At 40.9% G+C, this 16,347-nt stretch overlaps 1 protein-coding gene across 1 annotated transcript in view; it reads left to right on the top strand.

Annotated features, from left to right (window-relative positions):
- The window catches only part of npnta (nephronectin a), a 60,480-nt gene that overhangs the window by 20,944 nt on the left and 23,189 nt on the right, over positions 1–16,347 (top strand). The window contains exons 3-5 of the mRNA XM_074663903.1: positions 1,253–1,345; positions 14,745–14,864; positions 16,076–16,195. Coding sequence (XP_074520004.1) covers positions 1,253–1,345; positions 14,745–14,864; positions 16,076–16,195 — 333 coding nt within the window. The remainder of the gene's footprint in view (positions 1–1,252; positions 1,346–14,744; positions 14,865–16,075; positions 16,196–16,347) is intronic.

Genomic DNA, 16,347 nt, shown 5'->3' with positions numbered 1-16,347 from the left:
CCGGTCAGACCCACAAAAAATGTTGCCTCTGATTCAAGAAGAAATTTAAAAAAAACTCTAAAATTAGTCCCAGTACAAACCAACAGTAGTCAGAAAATAAAAGACACAACTTTTTTTATTCTGGCAAACACAAACTGTTTTAATCAACCTTAACTTCCCATTCAATGCAAAGTAAAGTAACGGAACACACCAAACCAGAATAATTCAGTACTTTAATTTATAGAAGGCTGCAATATTTGGTCTTAGGTCTTTAATTCCCCTGAATTTCTTTAATATGTACAGTGGTTATTTTTTTAGCTATGGTGATTAAAGTCAGACATGAAACAATAATAATAAGAATGTTTTGTTAGGAGGTACGTTCCAAGGAAATGTTGACTGAATTATTTTAAGCATCACTGGTACAGCTATAAAGTACATGTAGCGCCTGCATGCCCACAAATAAACAACTCCATCACACCTCAAAAACAAGCAACCTCCACCACAATCTGCCTTTTTTTTATCTCTCTTACACACAGACACACATGTATGTTCTGCCTCCTCCACCACGGTGATAATTAAGTCCTCTGATTGCACTGTATTATGACAGAATTAATGAAGCTTTTAATGAAAATTAGTAACACTTGGCTGAGGCCCAGTGTATCAGACATGCTTAGCAGCAGGCTGCAGTGAGCGAAGTCAGATAAGCAGCAGGGCAAGCCTCCAGCTCACTAAGGCAGAGCGCAAAGAGCCGCTGAATCTGTGCACCAAGTCTCTGAATGCACCCAAAATATCCCCATCCACGCACTGTGTACGGTCTGCAGGGCAGTGCTTTACTAAGGCACTAATTATAATCTGCTGTTTTGGTGCTTTAATTGTTTCAACACCAGTCCGAAGGGAAATTCTTTTCCCATAGGTACAGCGAGTTGGCTGCATGCCATAATGAATATCAGTGCTGCATTAAGAGGCAGGAAAATCAAGCTTTGCTTGTTGTGAAAAGGTCAAACTTCATATTTATAACATCAAAATGGGATAGTTCAAAAAATGTGCTTTTTGGTAAGCTGCTCTGTTATATTTAGTCACTGATAAAAGTACTGTCATTCAAGAAGAACAAACATATGAACAAGACCTCATGCTGTTTTATTGCTGCAACTTAAAGTAAAGGACCAGTCAAGAAGCAGCCGGATTAAGTGCTTTGTCATCCTGATCTCAAACAAGTAGTCTTCCAGGGCTCTGCGCTGATCTTTCTCTTCCTCTTTGAATCCTCCCTGAATAGCTGTGTGTCAGCCGGGCTGCAAGCATGGGGATTGCGTGGGACCCAACAAGTGCAAGTGCCACCCTGGATTCACCGGCAAGACCTGCAACCAAGGTGAGTTCCTGCCTTAGGCTTGTGAAGGCCATGAAAACACTGCTGTTCTTTTGCAGGCGCACACATGTTTCCTTTTCAGTACTGATTTCAATAGCCTAATATGAGTACATGCCCAATCGTTTTAGTGTTCTGTTCAGACCAGGAGGAGACATCCGGGGTTTACTCAGCTCTAATAAATCATTGCTTGACCGGCAAATGGTAACCAAGAAATACACCCAGAAACAAGTCAAGCTGTTTAGACATGCTCTGACTTCCATGGTTTGACTCTTGTTGTGAAACTATGACTTATTTTACATTCTCTGTTAGTTCTACATTATTGTAGTTTGCTAATATTACAAGTTGAATGAACAGAAACCATTTCTTCTTTGCTGCTGTTGTGTTACAAGTAGCCTCCTCCTCCTTACTTGGTGGCAATTCCTCAGTTTTCTGCGTGCATTGCAGCTGAGAAAAACTGAATTTCAGTGCTGATAAACTACTGTATAATGTAATTACTGTAAATAACTCCACAAACTAGCGTGCTCTTCATACCCACTCCTGCATTTTTGGAAGCATTGGTATCGGTTTCTGGTACTGGTTTCAGTATCAGAATAACTCTGCTTCCTGAAAGCAAAACACACACGCATGCCAACAAGCCCCTGCACTGAGCGATGGATGGAGGGGGAATCGTTGTTTATTATTCCCGGATCTCCAGCACCACACTGGTGAATTAAAGGTGCCATTTACTCCAGGAGCGGAAGCTGGTTTGCCATTGAGCTGAGAGACGTAGGAAGTTTTAATCACACGGGGAGGTGGTGGAGAGAGAAAGAGGGTGAAGGGAAGAGAAAAGGACTCTGAGAGAGGGCTGAATCGGCTTGAATGGAAACGAGGGCTAAGACCATGTTGAATGATCCCGGGAGTGCATCCACTCCTGTGTAGATAACATCTCAATTACTGACCTGAGATAACTTGGCCTGGCTGAGTGCTACAGATGCTATTGAAAATGTGTGTGTGGTTGTGTGTGTGTGTGTGTGTGTGTGTGTGTGTGTGTGTGTGTGTGTGTGTGTGTGTGTGTAGTTCTGTGTGTGTGTGTGTGTGTGTGTGTGTGTGTGTGTGTGTGTGTGTGTGTGTGTGTGTGTGTGTGTGTGTGTGTGTGTTTGGCTGTTTGGGTTTTTTGTGTATTTTCATTGCTGACGGATCGGACATGTTGAAAAGCGTCAGAGCTTCCCAGTTAGACGTAAAGTTGTCATGCATCCAAGCAGCCTGGAAATACTTGTGGAATTCACGCCCTCAGACAGGAATAGGATAGTGTGTAATTAAAAACAAGGGTTTGGGTGGGGGAGGAGTGGACGGAGGAGGGGGTGTGGGTGGGTGTTGAAATCCTTTCTAGAATGTTCCAAATGACTCATCCTGCATTTGGAGGCTATAGGTGGCTCCTGTCTGCCCAGCCAGACGGCTCTACTTTGTCTTAATCTGCAACAAAGCGGAGAGGAAAAAGGATCTGCGTCCCATATCCAACTACAATAGACTTCACTGCCAACCATTCAGACTGTGGGCTTATCTGACAAATGTGATTCCAGGACCTTTCAAGATGAAACTGTACTTTCAAGTGTCCGTCAAACCGTCTGTTAGTCCAATAAGCTCCGGACGTTTGACAGAGCTCACCGTTTCACTCGACTTTGAGTGGCACTCGCCCTTTCAGCTTATTTAGATGGAGATAACCTTGGGTTCTGGTTTTAGTTGGCACATGCTATAGAAACCAATTTAATTATGCAGAAGAAATAGATTGGATTTTCTCATTTAAATGCAGGCTCTGTTAAACATCGATTTGAGGTTTACTATTGATGTGCCAGGTGGCTGATGTTTCGAAGCGTTCTAATATCCTGCTCCTCTGAGGCTCCTCATTCATCTTTAGGAGTCGACTGGAGAAGAGAAATCATTTGTCCTGAGCGGATTTCTGACCCTGAAGCTGCAAGAAGGTCAAGCAGTGGCCCTGTGCACTGTAAAACATGATACAGCAGTTTACTTAAATCAGCTCCACTTTTCTGATTAATTTTACCTTCGGGACCGTTTGAACTTGAAAATAAAATAGCTTTAAAATCACACTGGGATTTCCTGATGACCAGTGCAATAAGCTCAAGAAAATGGTAATATGATATTGTAGAATATTGATTTAAACAATTCACATTCAGTTTTTAAATATACAGTTTAAAAAATTGTCTGAAATTATTTTTGTGGTACTCATGTTTTCCATTTACGATGATCTACTACACTTCCGTTACCTGGATTGCAGGACAGGATTCAAAATCAAATTACCCTCTGTATTGTTTCAGCTAAAAGCTCCTCTCTGCAGATTGGTTTGTTATAATGTGCAGTAACTGAATTAAGCTGTCAGCACAAATATATGAATATGTAGATTTAAAGTTGCTTTTTCTTTTTTTTTTTTTTTTTTTTTTTTGCCTTTATTCAGAGAGGACAGGGCAGTGGATAGAGAAGGAAACAGGTGAGAGTGACATGCAAGAAAGGAGCCGCCGGTTGGATATGAGCCCGGGCCAACTGCTTGAGGGCTAGCTTAACGGGGTGCGCTAGGCCATACCAGCCCCCAGCACACTTTTTTTTTTTTAATGACTTAAAGCAAGTAATGACTTCTTGTTTGCATGTATAACTGTGTAGAACAATGTCCTTAAAGAAGATATGAAGTAATTCAGGGAGGAATAATGGATTGTAGACCTGTATGTACAGAGAGCCCTGGGCTGTGCACACTTCCACAAACAGATGCATTCCTGTGCTGTAAAGTGGGAGGTGTGGACGGACTGTGTGACCCTGGAGGCACTCTGATTAACTTGGGTGTTAAACACCTCAGCAACACAAAAACAAACCACAGAGGAAGCTTTAGTGTTTACACCAAACACAAGAATGGCAGAAACTGATCCCATCACTCTGAGAGCCAGAGCATTTTTTTTATTGTCAAACTTTTTTAAATTGGTGCCAGTCTGAGAAATTTATTGACTAAATGTCATTTTACTTTGAACCAACTCTTTTTGCCTTCCAAATAAATTTATCTTCATGCTTATTTCACTTTTATCACTTTTGCTTTACAAGAAATCTTAACATATGAACCAAATGTCTTCTGGATAAATCAGATAGTGTTAAATTAAGAGGAACTCAGCTGTCAAGAATAATAACGAGTACTTAAAGAATGCCAGTAGATCATTTTTAGAGAGAGCTCCACCTTTGCCGCTGAAGAGAATTGTATCTGTCATCCTGTGCGGTGAGGAGAGATGAACACCCTGCACAAATAAACTCATTATGGGGATAATCTGTTGAGCAGTTTGGCAGCCCTCTCCCCCTGCTGATCCAATCATTTTAATAAGATGATTATTCAGTGCAGGTGGATTTAATTAGGTGTAGTTGACCTGCTGTTAAGACGCCATTAAAATACTCTGCTGGAGGAACAATGTCTCAGACTTCAGAAGCAATACAGCTGCAGAGCCTCCAGATGCTGCTTTCTTCTTTCACCCTCTCATCCGTCAGCCAACTCTATAATTAATTGTACATCAAATACTATTGTCTCACAGTGCAGTTGGGATATGTTCATAGCTCACGTCTTACATCTTTTTTAAACCTCTCTCTCCTTCTTGTCTTCAACCTTGAATTTATTTCACTTAAAGTGGGGAAACTGATCTCTCTCTGTCACAGTTTTCCTTCCTGGCTCCCTGCCTGTAGTTAAAAGTCAAACAGCTGCAAGTACTTCCAGTGTTACAGTCACGCCACCATACTGTGTATTTTTCTTCAATTATTTTTTAATTACTCCCAAATTTTCTCTGTTGTATCTTCTTTCTTTTTCACAGCAGGCTCTTTGAAGGGGAATGGGGTAATATGTGATCTGACTGGATCTCAAAGGCAGTGATAAATCTGAAGAAATGTAACTGTACCCCTGAGCAGTGACTTTAGTGATACAAAAATAGAGTCATTGAGTTGGAAGAAGTCTGTCACCGATAAGGCTAAACAAGTGTTGTTGAAAAAAGCATTATGATATAAAACATCATTTCTCATTTCAACATTTTTGGTGTTTGAATTCAGGGACGTCATTGATTCCTGAAGGAATATTTCAGTCAAATCTTCATTTTTAAAATAAAGTTGGTTTTACAGAGAAATGCTCTTTCAAACAGTGCCTGAACCTGGACAGACTAGGTGGGACCTTTTGGAAGTGCAGAAAAAACATTTGATTTAGATTCTAACTGATCCATCTTGTATTGTTTAGAGACTTAAAGTTATCAATTAAGTTACAGTTTCTCAATTATTATTTTACACAATGAACCTGTTACACTGCTCTTACTTCCATTTACTAAAATTCTTTGACAGCAAAAAATGAAAAGAAACACTCCTTATCAGACATCCTGGTAGGTTAAAAAGGGGTTTGGCCTCAGACAGATCATCCAATCATCGTGCAGAAGCCCAGCGTCCAGGCCAGCCCACTGTCTCATAGACCCCCAGAGATGCTGAGCATCCGATGGGCGGGACAAAGCCCAGCTTTTATCCAATGAATGTCCTGTTTCTACAGCGGAATAACCCACTCTACGCTTCCCCGCTGAAGTCAGAAGACGCTCAGCGTCGGACTGTGTTAAAGAGCTGAGACGCTGCGGGATGAATGAGAAGGAGGTCGAACCAGTTACCTATGATAGGTAGCTGATTCTGAACAAAAGATGAAGGAATTCTAGCACATATTTTGTCAATGAAATGTACACACAGCAGTACATATCACCACTTTTTTGGGGGACATTTTAGGGGAAGCTGAGCTTCCCTTGCAGTCTTAGAGCAATCGCCACTGTTATCCACTCTATGCTAAAAACCAAGCACAAGTCTGAACCATCAGTGCCTGTGTCCAACCCTCAAAGACTTGACTTCGACATGAGTGCTACAGCACTGCTGCAAGCCAGCAATAAGGCATGAAGAGTAACTGAACTGTGTCTCATTTACGTGGATATGAAAGTAAGATTTGGGGCAGTATTAAAAAATCAGTACTTGGCTTAATGGAGATTTAGATGATGTCACTGAGACACTTCTTTGAGGCGTTTTTTTTTGTTTTCATCAAAGGTCCTTTTTCTTTTTGATGGAATATGTGTTAAATAACTGTACTCAAATTCAGCTTTAGAGTTATTGTACAGTATTTTTAAGCCACATGAAGCATGATGTGTTGGCATCAAACTAAAGTTCTTCCTTATCTATTTTCATGTTGTTTGATCAAGCTGAGCTTTTGCTCAAACAATTTAGAAATGTTTTTAAAGGAATTTTCACTCATGTAACTGAGGATTAGCGGGATTCCAGACAAATGTTTTTACACTGCATTAAGCAGTAGCCTAAAATTGCCTGGCAGATGTGTCAAAGTCTGGAGCCTCGGGTTTCTCTGTTTTGCTTCTAAGACACATTGACAACACATGCTGAACAAATGGTCAATCAGAAACAAGCTGTTTGACCTCACAGCTAACTGCTCGGCACAGTGGCTCGCAGGTTCGTTTAACATAATGTAGCTTCTAGTTTTACATACAAACATGCAGGTATGTATGTAGTAGACATGATGTAGTAGACAACACCAACCTTTTCGTGCTAAAGGTCTCTACTCATGTTAAGTCCAGTTAGTTTGCATCTTTCGCATCAGTTCGCAGCAGCCATCTTGGTTCAAAGGTATAGAAACCTGGCCTTACAGCAAACTAACCTTAGTGGCCTGACCTAGATCCACCAGAATTTAACTCTGATCTGGAGGCTAAAATCATGAACCAATTGGAGGTTTATAAAAAGAACTATTAGTGAAACTGTCATTTTGATTTGTTTTATCACTGCATGCATTCACACATTCACATCAGTAGACACTTTTATGAGGTAGTGCTAAATATTCTTCCACTGACACTCATCCAAGTTGTCTATTTGCAGATAAAGCGCTGTGTGTTTCTCACTGGGTAGAGTTGGCAAGAATGCAAATAGCTTGCATAACTTCTCAGTTTCAGTGACTGCTTCCTTAAATAGAGGAAAACTTGAATGGTTTCAAGCGTGCAAAGCAGTAAGAGGTAGCTGTATCATCTTCCCATCACTTAACAAAGGGTGTTGTTCGCTGACTGCCAGAGGAAAAGTTGCTTGGTGGGTAGATGGATAGTCTGTGAGGGGAGGAGCTGAAATTCTAGAGGTTGAAGTACTTGTAGTCATGCGATGATTTGCCTCTCAAAATGGTAACTCCTGGCTACCTTTGAAGCTCCTGATTCAAATTGAGAAATGATCCTCTGGATCCGTGACATACTGTAATTTTCTCAGATCCTATTTCCCCTTCATGGCAAAAAAAGAGAAATGTAGACGGGAGAAGACTGCAGGAGAGGACAGGCTTGAAAAGCCTTACACTGTTTTTCACATGTGCCCTAGATCTTTCTGTTTCAGATACTCGGCTCATGTTCAATTCCCACAAATGTAATCCTCTTTGCTTTACTTTCCAGGAATGCGGTGTGATCAGAAGTGTTTTAATCCATCGGCTGGTGTTTTCCATTCTCATCATGTCTCTCTGTGTGTCTGTCTTCTTCTGTCCGTCTCATTCCTTCTTCACTCTTCACTCATCTTTATCAATCCCCCTTCTTCCCCCATGCCCTCTAACCCATTTCCTTTTGTCTAAAGAAGAAGAGCTGGACTATTTAACCCCACCAGTGTGGGCCAGTCACCTTCCCCTCTTTCTTCCCGTGGACCACCAGCCAGCCAGAGTAGTGATGGAGGGTGAGATTTGAACTTTTACCCCCCACAGCAGCTTTTTTTCTTCCCCAGCATGCATGGTGCTGCACTGTGCGGACTGAGGAGGAATGCCACTCATCTTTTTCTGACTGCTACAAGACACCACAGAGAGCAGCTTTTCAGTGGAAACACCAGCATGACTGCTAAGCATGTCACAGTTTTGTCTCTTAAAATCAACCTCTTTCTCTCTCACTATTTGCGGTTTGTGCCACCAAATAGCCATTACGGATTTCTTGCTCTTTTTTCTTACTTTCTTCATCAGACTCTTGGAACAAAACTCTTCTCTCTTAAGACCGTCATCAACATGGACTCAGCATTCATGACTCCTCCATTGCTGCTCGAACAAGGCTTTAGGTTCTTTAAGTGTGTGTTATCTTCTGTAGAAACAAGCCTATCCTCATGAAAACACCCCAGCTAATCTCTGTGTCAGTGATGGAGGCGTGTTGGGAATGTAACCTGGCATACCTCGGTGGTGCTGACCCAATAAATCACTCCACTTTGCATCACTCTGGATGTGTCCGAGCTGTTCATTTACCATACAGTGAACCTGCCCGGAGGAGTCTCGTACCCTCTGCTGTTGCAGGTTTCTGGAGTCCTGGGGCTGTGTTGAGCCGTCAGTCATTGGTCATATCTGTCTCTGTTTTCTCCCATTCCCTTCTTTTATGTCTTCTTTATGTCATGACTGTTTTTTAAAGGCCCTAGCTGTGTCTTGCATCTGGCATGTGCTGATGCTCACAGAGCTGCCCCCTGTCTGGGAATGTGACCATTTCAATAATCCCTCATTTACATTTTAAAGCTGTTTTTCTTTCAGTGCATCGGGCTAGTGGAGACCTGTTCCTCCGCCAGGCTGACAATGGAAAATGTTGCTATGGTGTTTTTGTAATCGCAGTAATGAGAATGCCAGTTGTTTACTGTGAAAACTGGTGAGGAAAACAAGGTTGACACTGTTAATTAAAAAAGTGAAATGTGAGGATTTATGAAATATGTTTGTGTGTCTGTGTTGGGTGGTTGACATTATCTCATGGGGGAAGGAAACAGCAGGGTTCGGATTTGGACTGAAAATAAGGAGAGCTTAACCCTCTGACTGACAAGGACAGGACAAATCATTCCGACTGGGTTTATTTTGCTTAGGAAGGAATAAGCTTCCATTCCAGGTCATCATTTATTTTATTTTATTTTTTTTGACTGGAGTTAAAAAAAAAAAAAAAATGAAAAAAGCTTTGAAAAACACACCTCTACCTCTACATTCATTGGTGGTCCAAACAGGGCAAACAGCACCTAGCAACAGGAGTAGTTTTATGTGTGCAGAGCAATTTTAATTTGTATCTTGACGTGACACTTCACCTGTGATTCTGGCAGAGAACTAATTTACTCTTGCAAACAAAAACCTTGACGAAAAGAAAAATAGTAGGCAATAAATTTTAATGGCACAAGTTTGCACCTAGACTTTGCAATGTTACAGGAAAATGTGTGCAGATATTTTTTCATGTGTAGAGTTTCAGTTCTACTAATATATAATAACTCCTGTAAGGTCTTCTTAACTGTTCATGTATGCAGCCTAAAATTAATACTGATGCCTCCATAAAGACCACAAGAGCAAATGAAAGCATTGGTAATCACGATAAACTATCTTTACAAGTTTTATTAAAACTCCAGGGTAGGGGTAGGCTTCAAATGTACAAGTAGGGATGGGCGAGTATTGATACCAGGTATCGTTATAGGGCCAATACCAGCCTTTTTCAAGGTATCGGTACTCGAGAAGGCTTCAGATACCAGCAGCAGATACTCTAGGTAAGAATATCTTAAATTGAGCAAGTCCTCCTCGCCACTAGTTGCTGCTACTTGCTGCGGTTTAACACTACGGCAAATGTGTGTCAGGTCCTGTTCAGACAACATGAATGAACCAAGGAGAGTAAACTGTTAAACTGTTTTATTTCGCGCTTTAGTTTACTTTATAAAATACTTAAATTCTGACAGTTTTTAGTTTTGTTGTGCATTTTTGATGTTATTTTTTATAAATATTTATAAAAAAAAATTTAAACACAGAGAGAGTTGTTTGTGTTTTACTTGGACTTAATGGCAGAATGACTGAGCTGTCTTTGATCAAAATGATCTGTCACTGTTAATTGAAAGTTTACGTATCAAAAGTACTAGTTGTATCGGAACTCGATATCGAAGAGTACTCGTACTGGTATCGGTCTGCATAAAAAAAAGTTATCAAACACACAACCCTCTTTCTTTCTTATATTTTACATGAAAAATAATAATTCATGGAAAGCACAATGAGATTTTCTTGACAAAAAAAATCCAAAGCACACATACTAAAATATACAGCTCCGTCAATAGGGGGTGCCAAAATCAGCATGCACTTTGAGTTCCCCACAGGAGCTTTAAATCATTTAAATCCATCATATGTGACATGTGTCAGCATTTAAAGAATAAAACCAGCGCCTTGTTTCGTGTAGCACATGCCATGTCCACTCCTTGTTATCCTTACTCCTGAATGCAGTAAAGTCACTCTATAAATGTTTAATTATGGAGGCTTACATGTAACAACTGCATTGACAAACTGACACCTCTAAACCCAGAAGAATTTATAGTTTAGGCACATGACTTACAGCCAACTAGCAATCAGTAGGATTCAACAAGTTAATAGTCCAGATTCCAGTCATGTCATTTTCACACCGGTAGGTCAGATGCTGCTACTAATAGAAGATAGGGTCTGATATACCAACCGGGCATCTGCTCTGTCATTTATCCATGAATCTGCAGTATCTGTTTAATGTCAGAGGTATGTGGCACTCAGAAAATGCTCCACGCATATGTCAGGAGCTAAACACGGCACCATTTACAAAGCCTGCGGCCCAGATGAAAACGAGCCCTCATGTGCCCCACTGTCAGATCTATTTGTGATGTTCTACTGTATCCCCGGAACAGGCGGTGATATTCATAGTCTGTTATTTTTATTTGTTGGAGCATGTTTCATCATTCCTCTCTGATGGATTGCAGTGCATGTTGGAGTTCCCCCTGAAGGCCTGGCACTCCCAAGGGGACCCCGTATTTAAAAGAATAAGATTTATAAAGAAAATGTGTAATTTTATCTCAGTTAACTATTCCCTTTCCTCGATAGCCAAGTTCTCTATGAACAGCCACAAATATTTGAACCTTAAACACACATTTCCCACCCACAAAAGATTTTCCTGTCAAGGGTCAGGAAGCAGAGAGGCATAACGTTTGTACCAGTTCACTTTTAGAGCTCACTTTTAGCTTGAAATGGTATTGAGACATCCCCCAGAATAACTTGAACTTTCAGAGAATAAAACACTTATAAATGAAAATAGATGCAGCTAAAACTTGTTCAACAATCAAAGCAAATAATGTTTGCAAACTGCAGGCTGCCTCTTAAGTGTAGCTTCTGTCAGACAATGTTAGTGCTTACGTCCATTCATTATTCTGCATATGTTGTCTCAGTCACCATAGTCGTTTTTAAATCACTGTTTTTCCAAGTAGTTGTCTGTAAAGCGAATGACCCAAAAGACACATTACAGTGTTACTTAACTTAAAATGACAGCAATTTAAATGTAAAACAGCCAGCTTTAGTGTTTAATGTAGATGCAGTTATGATTAAAGATGAAGACTTGGAGATCTGTCTAAGACATTGCTGGCTGAGCTAACCATCTGCATTACATTGTGGTGCACCTGGGATTATGGATGTTGTAACTAAAAAGGTATTTTCTTTGTTAAATGCAAAGCCAAAAACATATTTAGTATACACATTGGCTATCAGCTGACTTGCTCTTTAGTTATTTGCCCCAGCCATGGAAAAACAGCATGTTGTAAAACTAATGTGTGTTGTCTGAATCTGCGTCAGATATCTATCACTTCACTTGGTAAGATTGTTAGAGTGTCCTCCAAAACTTTTAGAACTAAATTTTTCTTTCCTGACACGGTAAGAGTCAGTGAGACAACAAAAAGAAAATAGATTTTCTACTGTTAGGGGCTATGGAGTGGATGATCTCGTAACCAGAACCAGATACAGCGACATCCAGTTTTAGTCTCTCTCCAGTTCAGCCATGCTCCGCAAGAGGTGTTACACCATTTTCTTTATGAGAAAACTTCATCTTGAACATTGCTTCAGGAGGAAAAAGAGGCTTAGAGGAAAGCGAAATGAAAAAAAGCTTCCCCTCTCTGTCAGACAAGAATAACTCCTGGCTACCCTGAAATCACTCTTTTTCGCAGAGTGCAGACAGACTTGAGGCTCCCTTTGAATAAATCATGAAGTGTATTCAAATAGAACTAATACAAAACAAAGATTCTCAATTTGGGTAATGAGAGTAATTAGTCACTTCTACAAGATCTATTGGCAGCCTGATCAATATGCTATTAGGATGATGTGTCCTCTACAGCAAATATTTCACAGTGGACAGGACACCCTTACTTATGCAGGGAGAGTTAAGTTAAGGTAGAAACATTTAGTGGGAGCAGGATCAGCTCTGGTATGGACTGGAATAGGCTCCTGCCCCCTGATCCCAAACAGGATAACAGGTTAAGATGCAGAGATAAAGAAAATGAAAAAGATGGATGGATGTGTTTTGACGTACAAAAAATTGAAATACACCACATTTGATAACATGAACTGAGTAAATTTCTGAACAGAACAGCAAGTAGAAATGCTGGGGGATTCTAAAGAGGTTAAAAGAGCAACTGTAGATTGAAGGCAAAAATCACTAATGCAGCTCACACAGAATTGATTGACACAGTGAAGTGGAAACTTGACAGAAAATATAACCAGACACAAGTATACCAAGTGCCATGCTTCTGGACTCAGCAGACCTCAGGAAATACATTTAGAGAAAGTATTCAGCATTTTTACAGCCCAGTCATTTTCCTTTGATGCCATGTGAAGGGGAAGAAAGAGACTAGTGGTCTATGTTCGTCATTACAGTCAAGCTAGTGTTGCTTTTAGCTAATAAATCATTGCTCTGTTTACTCTCAAAAGTAACATCTTAATTAGTTAAACTAACATTAGCTTTTGGCTGTTGGTAACCTAATACTTATTTTTTCATATTTTTTTTCTAAAGTGTTTTCTAAAATCTTTTTAAAGATGCTGAGAGTTTCAGTAGACCTGATGTTTGCTGGGGGGTTGTTCAAGATGCAATAAGAAAAATGATTCCACTATATTTAATTTAGAGTAGCAACAAAGTCTTTGTTGTTTATTACCTGCTGAATGAAAACGAGATAAAAGAAATCAAAGTGAGGTCAACTGATCATCATCCAAATGGTAATCGCTAAACAGCTTTGTTACAGGTTTGTTTGTTTGTTTGTTTCCTTATCAAATAGCTTCCATCAGAATTTAATTAAGAAACATTTAGGACCAATTAACTTTTGCTTTGGTGGATATCTAATTATCCCAGCTGAAAATCTCCTGTTTCTGTCAGGTGTCAGGAAGTTAGCATGCTGTGGTCTTCTGGGTGAAATACTTGTTTTTAAAAGTCTTTCCTTTGAATTCAATTTAAAAAGTTGTAAACTTCATGTGGCTTTTGTTCTGCTTTTAAAATAACTGCCAGGTGAAGATTACAATCAGATGGAACATATGATTTCAGCAATTATCCTCAGCAACAATGAATCCTTAATTACCATTGCAGGAAGTGCATAGGTACATCCAATAACAAGATGTTGGTTTCATTTAAAGTTGTTTTGAAGCTATTTCAGGTAAGCCAGATGCATAATGTGTTGAAATGTCTGCTATCATAAAAGATGACAGAGCTGTCTTTGCTGCTTTTTTGATGTTGTGAATATCACCTCAGTAACATTTTTTGAGATAAGTAGAACCCACAATAAACATTTATATTTATATTTTCCTCCTCAAACCTTTCACACAGAGGACCTGTCATAGCGGAAAGTACACAGGTGTGACTAATCACATTACTCTCTGATGCATTAAGGGATGACAGAGAAGCAGCACACAACACAAGGGTGCTGTGATGGAAATAAATACCGCACACATTAATAATGTTATTAGTTACACCTGCGTTCTACGAGTCAAAATGTCTGCTGTGAGAGCCGTATAATAGCTTGAATTTGCATAAGCATTTGACAGGTGCTGAGCTCAGGGCATTTTCTTTTTACCCATGAGCACACTGCTCCAGCGTCGAGACAGCATCATTTTCTAATTAGATTTTCATTGGCTGTTGAGGGTGAGATTTTTCTGCTTTCACAGCTGTGTGAAAAACACTGGACTTATACGTTTATACGTATCATAGAGTGCTGGATGGTGCAGCCACCAGCGTTTGGTGAGTCAGAGGGTATAATAGCGTCTTTTATCACTCTCAGGTAATGGCCAGGTTGACAGCTGACACTGGCTTCCTGTTAAACCATCAAAGAGGGGAGGTGTAGGCCTGTCAGAACAGGGTGGCACTCAACTTCCTCGAAGAACACCCCCACCCCCCACCCCTTCCCAAAAACACACACACACATTAACACACACCGAGACAGACGGACAGACATGGACCTAAATGGATGGGTGAGGTTTGATGTGACTGACCTCTTCACCTTTGGCCTCAGGAGGGTCTTTCTTTGTCTGTCTGTCCTCCGGTCCACTTATGCTCTCTGCCTCTCTGTCTCTCCTTCTCTGTCTCTGTCTTTATGTCTGCAGACCTGAATGAGTGTGGGCTGAAGCCTCGGCCTTGTAAACACAGGTGCATGAACACATATGGGAGTTACAAGTGCTACTGCCTCAACGGCTACATGCTGATGCCTGATGGGACCTGTGGAAGTGAGTTTTTCTTCTAAATACACACACACACACACTGACAAAATACACTTTCTTCCTCTCTCCTCTCTCAAGTATTTTTCTGCTTTGTAGCCTAAATGTGATCCTCTGAATCCTTTCTTGCCTTCACTACTTTTATATATATATATATCCATCCGAATGTCTGCACAAAGCAACACTCATGCCTTTCCCTCTCTACTATGAGACATATTCCCTCTTGTGTGAGTGCCTCTGACAGCAGCCACACAATCCTTTGATAGACGGTTTTGATTAAAGCCCTGTGTTGATCTGCTTCATTACAGCAGCTCTACAGTCTGAAGAGCCCCTGTGAAGAGGGCTAAAAAGAAAAATGTGAAAGATACACAATCTTAAGACCCTCAAGTGAATGAGCAGTTCTTATTGGTTGCCCTGAGGTATCCCACAGAATGAGAGTTAATGCCTGCACATGCCACTTTGAAAATTTCGTTCCCCACCTGATAACTGTTTTCCATTCAAGGATGGCGTGACACCCTGTACCTCATTTTAATTACTTCTTTTTATCATTTTCCCCTAATTTGAATTGTTCAGCACTTGTGGCAATCTCATACCACTCCTGCTGTTGTTGTGTGATGATAGCATGATAGTGTTAAACACCTTGCCGCTCCTCTTTTTCTCCCCCAGCCTGTGCTTTGATCAATAGATCACTGTAGCATTTAATCAGCCCAGCCTGCCTCTGCCATCAAACTGTACTCCAGTGTGCCTGAAGTGGCTGCAGCAGCATGAGCCTCACTTTTAATTTCCTTTTTAGGGTCTAAAGTTATTGAGAGAGCCTGAGCAAAATCTGTTCCATTATATTATTATTTTTGAGGGGCCTGATCCGCCCGTCACGGCTCAACAACAGAGGGGCTGCACGCTGCCAGGGCGGAGGAGGATTATGAGTGTGTAGTTGTAGGAAAGGATGAAAGTGGGTGAGGGAGGATTGTGTGGGCTAAGGTGTGAGAGCAGAGAATCCAATAATGGCAGAGTGTGTGCTGCTCTGTTCTCTGCACCTCAGGGTCAAATCTGCTAATATCGGAAAATACAGCAGAGTAGCCTGGCGTGCACACACACGGGTGAATGCTGGAGGATAAGTGTGAGTTTGGCTGTGGGAGTGTGGATGTGTGAGAGCTTTATAATCTGTTGCCTCTTCTCTCCCCCCTTGTTAATAAGTGTCGTGTTTCCCTTGTGGCCATCAGATGCTCGCACTTGTGGGATGGCCAACTGCCAATACGGCTGTGAGGTGCTGAAAGGAGAGGTCCGATGTCAGTGTCCGTCACCGGGGCTACAGCTGGCTCCGGATGGAAGAACCTGTGTGGGTATGTCCTAATCTTTATATATCCACACAGGCCTGGAAACAGAGCCTTATGTTGCCTCTCCTTTCCATGACATTCTTTCATAAAAGCCACAAAGGGGGACAATATACTTTGTTTTTAATGTGTCTTCTCCTCAGCCTGAGTGATAATCTAAT

This window comes from Halichoeres trimaculatus, unplaced genomic scaffold, assembly GCF_033239565.1.
Source record: "Halichoeres trimaculatus isolate MK-OKI-2021-1 unplaced genomic scaffold, fHalTri1.1 fHalTri1_scaffold_2, whole genome shotgun sequence".
NCBI classification, from domain to species: Eukaryota; Metazoa; Chordata; class Actinopteri; order Labriformes; family Labridae; genus Halichoeres; species Halichoeres trimaculatus.
This window is presented reverse-complemented; position numbering and strand designations above follow the sequence as displayed.